Source organism: Pollachius pollachius (genome assembly GCF_949987615.1).
Source record: "Pollachius pollachius genome assembly, chromosome: 1".
Lineage (NCBI taxonomy): Eukaryota > Metazoa > Chordata > Actinopteri > Gadiformes > Gadidae > Pollachius > Pollachius pollachius.
Genome location: NC_136934.1, coordinates 20,783,056 through 20,794,656, shown reverse-complemented (window position 1 = coordinate 20,794,656; position 11,601 = coordinate 20,783,056). Strand labels below are relative to the sequence as shown.

The following is an 11,601-nucleotide window of genomic DNA, read 5'->3' as shown; positions in this document are numbered from 1 at the left end:
TGTTGTCTGGCTGCACAGCGAGCCTCCGGCTGTGTTTGTCTGGGTGTCCTCAATATGTGTGGTCGGTCAGCGCCACGGCTGTGTGGCAACACTTTATGGATGAAGAACGTGACGTAAAGTAATACATAACCTTCCAGTTCATATCGGTGTGGGCGTGTACAAAAACCAAAAGGACAAAGTCAGAGGCGTCGGCGACCAGTCGTCAAGTACCTGCCTCTTCTCCTCCTCGGATTGCTTTGGGCGCACAAAGGCGCACACACAGAGTGGAAGTACCGAACAGAGGCGTGTTTTGTGTCCACCGTTGGGGTCGACACATGAGTGACGCACACGTATTCACAAGGTGGACGCAAAGGCGGGGGTTGAGTGTGTGTGTGTGTGAGAGTCTGTGTGTGTGCGTGTGTGTGTGTCTGGTGTGTGTATTTGTGTGTGTGTGTACAGTGTGTGTGTGTGTGTGTACATGTGTGTGTGTGTGTGTCGGTGTGTGTGTGTGTGTGTGTGTACGATGTGTGTGTGTGTGTGTGTGTGTGTGTGTGTACGGTGTGTGTGTGTGTGTGTGTGTGTGTGTGTGTGTGTGTGTGTGTGTGTGTGTGGGAGGAGGGGTGCAATAAAAGTCTTGACCCAGCAGTTTCGCTGGCATCACGTGATGGCCCATCGGCTGTGTAGTCGGTTGAACTTGTGTCCGAGCTTTTGTTGGGAGATTAACAGACATGCACACAATGCGGCGCTGGGCAGCGTCTGTCAGAGAGCGACTCGGCCCCCGGTCTCCCGCTGGAGAACACACAGAGATCCGCTGGGCCTTTTTATTTTACCGTCTGAAGCCTACCGCAGGTTCAACCCCCGTCTGTCGCCGTCATGCCGCTCCTCGGCCCAACCCACTGATCTAAACTCCTCAGGATCGGCTCCCCGAGCCGCCTTCGCCGCCGAGCCAGCGGGAGAGACGCACGCACAAAGAGAGAGGTGACAGAGAGGACCCACCTGTTCAGGAATTCGTCCAGCCCCCCCTCCAATGAAACCACGCCTGAATCCCAAGAGCACCCTCCGCCAACACAGTAAGTCCTCCGTCGCCATCGTCGCGTGTGCTTGTCTGGGTTTACTCAGGGATGATGTTTGCGTGTCGTCGCGGGCCGCTCAGTGCCGGGAAAAGGACTTTGGAGTACAGTGGTGGAGGTCTGGTGTGAGAAGTCGAGGCCTGGTGGTGGTGGTGGGGGCGCTGAACTGAACTGGCCCCCTCAAAGGGTGACTGGGCTCATGGTGTGTGGGCGGGAGGGCAAAGGAACTAACAGGGTGCTGCGGGAAGACCTGTTCGACCGCAGTGGCGAGCACAGAGCGCGGGCCCGTCCCCCCATCAACTCTGGCAGAAGTGGAGGGTGAAGTCTTTGGAGAGCCGCTTGCCCCCTAGGCCCCACGGCTCTAGCCCTGCTTTGCTCCCCACGTCGTCCTCGTCCTCCAGCTCCTCGTCTGCCCCCTCCACCTCCCCGACCTCCTCCTCCTCCTCCTCCTCCTCCTCCTCGTAGAGGCTGGGGTCCTCGATGGAGGTCTCCAGGTGGTAGCAGTAGGGCTGCCCCTCCGTGTACTCGTAGATGGTGGGCAGGCTGCTCCGGAGGCTGCAGCGCCGCCGCAGGGCCACCAGCAGCGGCTGGGGCATGGTGAAGATGTCCACGTTGTTGCCCAGGTCGATCCACGCCAGGCTGGAGAACTGCTTGGGCTCCTTCAGCATCTCCGTCAGGTCCTTGACGATGGCGAGCGTGAGGCGGTTGCCGTTGAGCGCCAGCGTGCCCAGCTTGGGCATGAGGCCCAGCAGGGGCAGCAGCAGCCGCAGGTTGTCGTCGGTGAGCTCCGTGAAGCTGATGTCCACGGAGACGATGGAGTCGCCGTTGTTCTGCAGGTAGAAGGCCACCTGCCGCACGTCCCGGCTGGACAAGGGGATGCCAGACAGGTCCACCCCGTCGCTGGACAGCTTCTTCTGCAGGGTGGTCTTCAGGCTGATGGAGAGGGAGAGAGCATGGTTCACTAAGAGGATTCATTCCTCCAATGAGGCGTATTAAAAGGGAGACAAATCACCTTAAAATGCATAAATCCTGTCACTTTTCCGATATTATAATATTTCCATAAAAAAAAAAGACAAAACGCCAATGTATGTGTTGGCGTTTGACGTCCCCAATTCTTTCTCTATCTGAGATCTGCGACACCATGTGGTGTTTCTCGTGTTGCATAAAAGGAGCAGAAAAAAAGGAAGGAGGACAGGGAAGCAGCGAAACGCTGAGGCAGAGACGCGGGCGTAGGGATTCGTTAACAGGAGAGCCATAACATCCCCCTGGGCCAGCAGCCTGAGCCGTGTCACGCCACGCGCCATGGAGCCCTGAGCTGCTGGGTTCCAGACAGAGATCTCCCCTTCATGTCACACAGTGTTACCATTCTGAGAATCAGTGCATGCAAAATAACACATGGATGTGAATGTAGCAACGATGTTCATATTTTGGGATTTGACGGTACTATGGGTAAAGATGTTCCTACTCAATACTGGCCTCTTTGGCCGGTAAGTGAACTGCAGAATGCTCAAGCTTCTGCCTTCAGAGAACTGGAGTGCGAGCTCTGTTGTTTTTCATTATATCCATTATGTTGATTTAAAAGAAAAACCAAACATAATCTTTATATATTGCTGCAGGAATTGTTTTCAAGAGATAAAGATGACTGTTAAGGTGTATCCTCAGCAAAATGGGCCATGGAAATGGCAAAAAGCAGGATTTGTTAAATATATTGCCACCAGCTATGCCTTGACTCTCAATGATTGGTACTGGTCTGCTATTCACTCAAACCTGTGCACTCTTAAATTGTAATTCACAAGGGATTTAGCGGGGTGTGTGTTCTCTCGGCCCTGTGGCGAGTATGGGCCGTGACCTGCTGATGTAGTCTCTTGAATCATAGCCTCCTCCCGTGTTGAGTGACTTAGTGTGACATCCATTACGGCAGCCGTCATTGGTGTTGCCACTGACCCTTCCGTCTGCGGTGGGGAGATTTTGCTCAGATCCCCGATAAAAGCTCATGTCAACTCTGAATACATTCCTGAAAACCCTCCCATTTGTGAAATCTGAAGTGCCTAACTGGATATTGCAAGCCTCATAGCATAATTGCCTTAAGTCATATTTGAATCTTCATCTTGTATTTAGAGGTTAAAATGCCTCTCAGTCTGTGCCTCTCCTCAAAGTCAATGAAGCACTCTGATTGGCTTAGGATATAGCCAATGAGGCACAGTGAATCAGCAGCGTAATGAGAGTAGAGTTAGGTTAGATATCACAATTTGAACTTGCGACCCCTTTCTAGTACAGTTGTTTATGAACACACCTGAGCACGTCACGGGGAAGGTTAACAATAGGGGAGAATGCATTGGGTACGGGGGGGTTGTGGGCGCCGAATCTACAGATCTGGTCAACATGGCCGCTGCTGTGTTAGAAAGGTGAACAGGTCTAATGACGAACGTCCCTCCTTCAGCTGTATTGTCCCACTACCGCTCCTCTGTCCTTCATCAGACCAAAGGAATAAAGCATCTGCAACCAGAAGCACAAAGGGCCGAATGGTCTCTCCCCACCTGGACTCTCCTGCAAGGGTGAATGGGTTCTGATGGGTTCAGTGCCTATTCTTTTAAGGGGAACATGGAACTAAAAAGAAAGGGTGAAGGAAATGCACTAAAGCACATTGGATGTAGCCATTCAAACGTGCTCCATGTTTGCTCAAGTTCACCGTCATGAATTATAATTACATTAACTATTATCTATATTATAATCACAGTACTGTATATGTCAGCATACATGTCAATCGTGAGCCTTTTAAAACAATGATGAACCTCTTCCCCTTTAAATCACTATTTGTGTCCTACTGTTGTCCACAGAGCATGATACAAGCACACTAATGAAGCTACTAGATATTCCCTCCAGATAGTAGAGCGCACAGCTTGTATTATATCTCTTAAGGGACCTTCAGGCTTTGGATGATCAATCTCCATTTGTGTTGCATTGAACAGAGTGCAGCAATATATACCTGCAAACCCACTATTCAAGAGTCTAAAGTACAAAACTAAATGAAGTCACACAATAAGTGCAACTAAATGTTACATGACTCCTTGTCTCAAGACATGGCAAAAAATAGAAGAAAATCACCTGTAAAATAACAAACAAATAAACCTCCAAATACTTATCGCATCTAGTTTAAATCTAATCTAGTCAAAATTGAATCAAGTTTAAGTCCAATGTGGTCGATCAACTCTTTAGCCTTGCTGCAGTTTCTGAACGCTAAGTTTGGCTGTTGAAAACACTAGAAGCAGAGAGCTTGGAGCAGAAAGGGTGATGTGTGACAAAAGCTAAGGTGGCACGGCCTGCATTACCTGCCACTTTCTATCAGACAGGACCAACGCGCGGATGCGGCGCCTACACTATCCAGCAAACATTAATGAGAGGAGACACTGCATAACAAACACACATGCACCCGGACACACACACACTCACTCTCTGACTCGCACTCACTCACACACACGGACGCACGCACGCGAGTTTTCGCTCAACCTCTAGTTGTAATTAAACCCATAGCAATAACTTCATTATAGCCGGCGTCTGCTACATTTAATGAAGCCAAGCATGACTCTAATGTGTTTTGTTCACACAGCCGACAGACAGACAGACAGACAGACAGACAGACAGACAGAACGACAGAACGACAGAACGACAGAACGACAGAACGACAGAACGACAGAACGACAGAACGACAGAACGACAGAAAACCTAACCTGCTTGGTAGAGGATATAAAGCACACAAAGAATCAGAGGCATGAAATATTAAACAACATATTTAACATGTGGCAGGCTTTTCTAAGCTTGAATGTCTTATTCTACCTTAAAATCCTCTCTATTTAAGACTGCCACTTGGTGTCTAGATCACTCACTAGACCGAAGTCATGCTATGCTGGCCTTCTTGTGGTATCAATTAAAAAACTAATAATTCCTACTGAAACCCAAATAAACTAGTTCTAGATATTAGTGGGCTTAGTGTGAATCAGACACTACCTAATTCAGTCTGGCTTTTCAATCAGTATCCTCAGCAGCAATGCTAATGCTGATGCTAGATAATGAAGGGCAGAACAATATTGTTTCAGAGATCTTTATCTCCCTATATATACACATACAGTATATATATGGATGAACAAATTGCTTGCAGCCTGACAGCGGACGTTGTCAGGCTGTTAGATACATTTCCAAACATTCCCGCTATGTTAACTTACTCAAAAAGTATTTCAGAGGTAACTTCTGGAACCAATTTAATCTGACAGATACAAGTGGGAAAGGGTGTGTGAATGTGAGTGTGAGTGTGAGTGTGTGTGTGTGTGTGTGTGTGACCTCCTACAGCAGCTACTATTTTATAATAATAACTGGTTTATAATTATATTATTTAATAATCATTATGATCATTGTTGTTAGTATTGTTGTTATTTAGCATTTCCATCTGGTGGAGATAGATCTATTCATCAGTAGGCAACACGACTGAGAGGCAGTGTCCCAGATCGGGAACACTGAGAGTCCTGTGTTACGTCTGAGCCTTTCTCTCTCCCGTTATCATTAATGATTCATGCGGCCCCTGCTGTCTCAGCTGGTGGCAGACTCCAGGCTCTGGCTCCCAGCAGCGTCTCATGACGATGGCAGCGCAGGACTCTTATATGAAGAGCGATGCGGGCACACTGACTGTCAGTGTAGATTTAACGCAACGTCCCCCCTTCTAAAGGTTGACTTACGCTCACCGCTTTGCACATCAAAAGCGATCCGCTCACAGGATGCTCTTCATCCTCCGAGCATCGCCTCCCTACATGTCACTGTCGTGGTCCAAAACCAGACCCATAACCGTGATAGGAGACAGTCTGCGGCTGTCCCGCTCTGTCCAGAGACATTACCACAGCCGCTAACTGAAAGATGACTGACAGGTCACCATGTTATCCCTCATCGGGCCACATCTGCCCGCCCTCCTCCCGGGCCCTAACTTAAGCTCCAAAGATGGAAGTGACTCAGCTGTAGTGACTTAAAATAAGTACATTTGTCAGAAGAAAGAGAAACAACAATAAATTGCCGTCGGCATAGTAAGGATGTTCATAGAAATAAGTGCAGAGCACTTAGGTTAACCCATTCCCCAATAAACAACAAAGATAGCAAGGATAAGAAACTACACAATGCTAAGTACTATTTTTAAGTGCAAAGACGTACAACGTACAATAAGTGCGTAAAAAAAACGCCATTACAGTCTTTTGAGCTTCCATCATCACGATGCCCAAAGCAAGGGAACCGACTAGTGATGGGTCATTTGCGACCAAATCAGTTAGAATGAACAAATCCTTAACAAGAACGAACCGACCTGATTCTTCTCTCTCTTTCGTCTCATTCGTTCTCAGACTTGACTCCTCCCAGACCCACTAGTCGCTGTTCATTCACTTACTCTTCAGTGGTGAAGAGGGACCGACTGAGAGATGCCTCGACTCACGAGAGCCAGCCAATCGTATGCTGTTCTAGGACTGAGTCTAGGACGCTCTCGTTTATCAACCGTTTTTTTGGAAAAAAAACAAATGGGCTTAGTGAGCGAGCGTACGTTAACACGATTAAATATCAGTGAAATGGTAAATGCATGCTGTCTTTCTATTTTCTGTGTCATGCCAGATTAATACAATATTTGAATGTCTCATCAAACTTTTAAACTCCATCATTGCTAAATCAAGTCTATTATCTTGCTGATATGTTAAACATCCAATAATCAACTACACCCCCCCCATCCCGCTGTGTTTGGTTAAAGTTATAATGTTGTGTTGATTGATGACTGACTTGCACAATCGTTTGAGAATGAGAACGAGGGGGGAGCTGAGTCTGACAAACGATTCTGAACGATTCTTCTTGGCGAACTGACCGATGCGAACTGAATCAAGGAAAAGAATAGTGAAATCCATTACTAGTCCCGACGGTTCAGCTCCAACTCACCAGGCCTGGGACTTGCGTCTGGACATGCTTTGCCTCAGCCACTTGGAGTGAGGGGTGAGGTGGTAAATGAGCTGCCTGCAGATCTTGTCTGATGACTTGATGGTGTCCGCGTCCTGTGGGAGCAACAGGGGAGAGGGGAGCTTTCAGAAGCCCGGCCGAATGGAAGAGTGCGAGGATGACGAACAATGTGTTGACGATTCACTGCAAGCTTTCACTCCTCCGCCGGGGACACAGCCCCGGGCGTCTGATGTACCCGCGGCTTTTAGCATTCACCGGGTCACACTGAAGATGCACAAGCCGTTGTGTTTGTTCTTGTTTTGTTGTTGATTTGGCAAATGACAATGCCAATCTAACTTTCTTCAATTTAAGTGCCTTTGCCGAATTAAAGTGACATTGTTTCAATGCAACACACCAAACACCACAGGAAGCCACACGGCAAAACTCATGACCGTTTTCCCCAACCTCGTCTGTTATCTATCCATGCTGTATATATAATACATAAAATACGACCGCTACATAGGAGGATGGATCCATAATCAAATCATGAATATATATTGAGGGCAGAATGTCAAATGAGCTGTAGGTCAGGAGACTGTGGAGGAACCCATACGTTATACTCTCATGTGTTACATAGAGGAGGATGAGGTGGCCAGTGGAGCCACTCTCTGGAGGCTCACCTTCTTGGGGCACTGCATCTCCCGGGCCAGGCTGAGCAGCAGGTCGTGGGAGATGGGGTCCACCAGGTTGAGGAAGGCCGCGTTCTTGTACAGGATGTCGTTCAGCGAGGAGCCTTCCAGGCCCAGATCCTGAGCGATCAGAGAACAGATAACATCAACGTCCTCTACCGTCTGGGGGGGGGTTCAAAACTATTTTAAGCTCGGGATCCAAAAGACAGTTTCAGTGCGTGCGTGGGACCCCGCCACACACAGAAGGATCACTTATTCTGACAATAACCATTAGCAGCAATAACAATGTTTTTCTTAGGAGATAGAGGGAAAATGACAGATTGGGGTCAGGACAACACATGAATTAAATCAGCAAGAAATAAATATATAATAATGTTAGGTACAGGAAGAAAACGAGCGTGAGTGAGAGCTAGAGACAGAGAGAGGGAGAGAGATGGATATCTGGTGAGCTGTGTGAATTAAATTGAATCCTTTCGACTGGCTGACTTTCAGAATCTGATTCCATGCGGTCTGTCTGGCTACCTAATGAGGTAAACCATGTAATGGCCATTCTATACTGACCAGCGCACTGTAATGAAACAAGACGTCAAACACACACACATGCACACACACACACGTACTCACACGCACAGACACACACCCACACACACAGATAATCAAAGCCCAGTGGTGTTGATTATGTTGGACAGTAGGAGTGGGAGGCAGACGTTTCCTCATCAGCGGCCAGCCAGTTAACAAGGGCCCCAGTAAACAGCGATGAAAAGTGAGACGCTGCAGAACCAAGGGTGTAAAAATAACCTGCAGTGTAGACAGGATCAATGCACGAGTCCCACCGACGCCTCAACCCTCGGCTCCCCTGCTTTATTTCGATGGAATTAAAGGGCTGGCCCCCATCCATCCAAGGCAGCAGCTAGCTTTAACCGGCCAATTAAAAGGTGATTTGCTATTGGAGCCCTACTTTTGTTCTTAAATGGAGATGGATACCAGAGTAGAATACTCTGACATGTTTACTCGGAGCAGCGAGGGGAAACAAGGCTCTTTTCAAATTGAACAGACCCGGGTTCATTTGAAAAGGGGGAAAGAGCTCAGGCCCCCGATGTCTTTTCCGTCGCCATGCCGATCTCTGGGCTGGCCGGTTTATCTGGTTGGCTTGATTAAAGAGCTCCCAGATACAGCCCCACTTTCGCCCCCCTCCCCAGGCCTCCGCAGGCCTCCCTAGGCCTAGAGCTAATTAACATCTGATTGGGCTGAGAGAGAGAGAGAGAGAGAGAGAGAGAGAGAGAGAGAGAGAGAGAGAGAGAGAGAGAGAGAGAGAGAGAGAGAGAGATAATGAGCTACAAAGAGACAGAGAGAGAAAGAAAGCAAGAGAGCAGGAGAGAACAGAAACTAGCCAAGCCAATGTTTCTAAAGCTTTATTCTTCTACTCGTTAAATTAAAAGACTGATCACACCAGAACCACCCCCCGACACACACACACACACACACCATCATCATCATCAGCTGGTTGAACAAGGGAACCATCCATCAAGTGGGTCTACAATCACTCAATATGACCTTAGGATCCTGTCTCCTATAGGCTACACCTGATTGCCAACGTGTTGCTATAGTGGGCCACCAAACAATCCAAGTTATAGGTCACTCGATCCTCTGTCACCGTTCTACTACGGGCAACAACTGAGGCCGTAATTAAAGACTCAGTAGTAATATCGCAGGTGGACTGGTCCATTAGGGGAGGGGGAGAGGGGGAGGGGGGAGAGGGGCGGTGGGTCAAACCACCATGCAGGATGAGGAGGAGTGGATTTGAAGACCGGGAGAAGAAAAAGTGCTAAAGTTTCCAGTTGTTTCTAGATATGTTTTACATAGCCCTGACCAGATATCAAGTTCTGCAACGTTTTTCTGAAGCAGAACGTGAGAATGAAGAAGGTACTATCTTCCTGTCTCCGTACACAGCACAACGCACTAAGAATATATTCACTGATATACCTAAACGTGCAGTGAGGTTGAAAAGACATTCAAAACCAATCCAACAATAAAATGGAAACGACATAGAGAGACGTGGTGACATTAGACCGGCGACACCACCAGCGTCCTCTTGGCGATACAGGCTACACTGCAGCAGAGCACCTGTGGACGGCACAACCGAATCCAAGTGTGAGACAAATTAATTAAATAATCACAATCGAATACAACTGAACCCTCTCCGCATCTCTGATTTGGCGGCCAAAGGTCGTAACGTAACTTGATGCCATGGATTACCAGAGGCTGATGCTAAGGCAAATCCTATTATGTCGGTTTTCTTCATCTGTTGTTCACTAATTGGTAAACAGTGTTGACCTATAACCCCCCGCTGACCTAGTTCAACTTGACCCTTGATCGAACCCCAAAGATGCACTTTGTTCTCACCTTCCTTAAGAGTTTGAGCACGTCGGTGGCTTGCTCTATTCTGCGATCACGAAGCAGCTTCTGGATCTCCTTGATCCACGCCACCCGCCGGGTGTACGGGCTGTGGTTGGCTCTCCGCAGCATCCCGGGCAGCTTGTCCGATTTCAGCATCAACGCAAACAAAAAGTCTCCGCCGCCGCCGCGGTTCCCCCGGTCGCCGTGTCCGGTGCTGTCTAGATGCTGGCGACGCTTCTTGGTGAAGTGATCGTTGTCCAGACTACTCTGTCTGCTCAGTCTAGAACCCATTTTAATTTTCTAGAAATGCAAACTCGAATTTTTGCAAGCAAGCGCGCTATCAATATATCATACGGGCAAACCTGCATGCACGCGCCCTTCTGTCTTCAAAACGCTGACAACAACAACAACAACAAAAACATATCTTCATAAGGGTTGAACGCAACACTGCCCTGTCTGCTCGACGTGACCCCTACTGTGTGTCTGCCGTCAGATGGGCTCTCCTCCGGAGCCAAACAACGCGTCGACGACTCTAGCGCGTGAACGTCATCCACGTGATCCGAAGGGTCGTCTTCCGTGGCGGGGACGCGCGCGTGCTGAAGGATGGAGAGGACGTAGCTCCGGTGGTCGTCACGTGTGACCGTGTACATCGTGCGCTGCTGTTTGTGTTTCGTGCAGCGCTGCAGGGTGCCGCGCGAGCTGATGGAGCGGCCAGCCAATCAAAGCGCGTTGGGCTAGGAGCATCATTCTCCAATTCTATTTTTTTTAATTAAATCACAAGTCATAACTAAACATATTACATATCACAGTTATATTACGGTTTTTATTCATGATATAATAATCATGGTTATAATCATGGTTGAAATCATAAATAACTATACTACGTAATAAATGTAGCATGGATAAAGGAAAATTGTTGTTTTGTGCATTTTTCTTCGACATTCTTTTGCAAGCACAAGCATTACAACTGGTTGAATCAGACAAATCTTTATTTAGTAAATGTCTTGTTCATTTAAATAAAAAAACATCACTCGGATTGCGGGAGCACAAATTAAGCACCTGAGATCATCAACTTTTTTTAATTAACTAAAATCAGTATTATTTTTGTCAGTATTATTATTAATATATTGTTGTATTAACAGTTACTTGGCAAGAACACACTCACAGACAGACACACAAGATGGACAACATGCCTCTCAGCTCACATCTAGGACTTGTAATAGGGTGGAATCACAAGAATCTGAGGAAAATAAAGGCAGGGCAGCTTCAGAGCATATCTTGAAACATTGGTGATAACATTTCCTGAGGACACCTAAAATAGAAGTACATTTCTTCATTCTTTCATTTCTAAAACATTAATCAACATTATTTAATGCAGTGATGAGCGTTCTTAAATAGCATTGGCACTCTGGTTGCACTGGCCAACCATCGCCAGTCCTTAGTAGTGGGTTAGGGTTAGGGTTGGGGTTAAACCTAACCCATACCATAATAAACAATGGATAAATGAATGCCTTAGT

General features: G+C 47.5%; 1 protein-coding gene across 1 annotated transcript; it reads right to left on the bottom strand.

Annotated features, from left to right (window-relative positions):
• Nucleotides 1-1,345: 1,345 nt before the first annotated feature.
• lrrc75ba (leucine rich repeat containing 75Ba) lies at nucleotides 1,346-10,375 on the bottom strand (the record flags this gene model as incomplete). Its single annotated transcript, XM_079729193.1, has 4 exons — nucleotides 1,346-1,982; nucleotides 7,002-7,114; nucleotides 7,679-7,807; nucleotides 10,091-10,375. 4 exons carry the CDS (start codon nucleotides 10,373-10,375, stop codon nucleotides 1,346-1,348), a joined length of 1,164 nt encoding a protein of 387 aa, XP_079585319.1.
• Nucleotides 10,376-11,601: the final 1,226 nt, after the last annotated feature.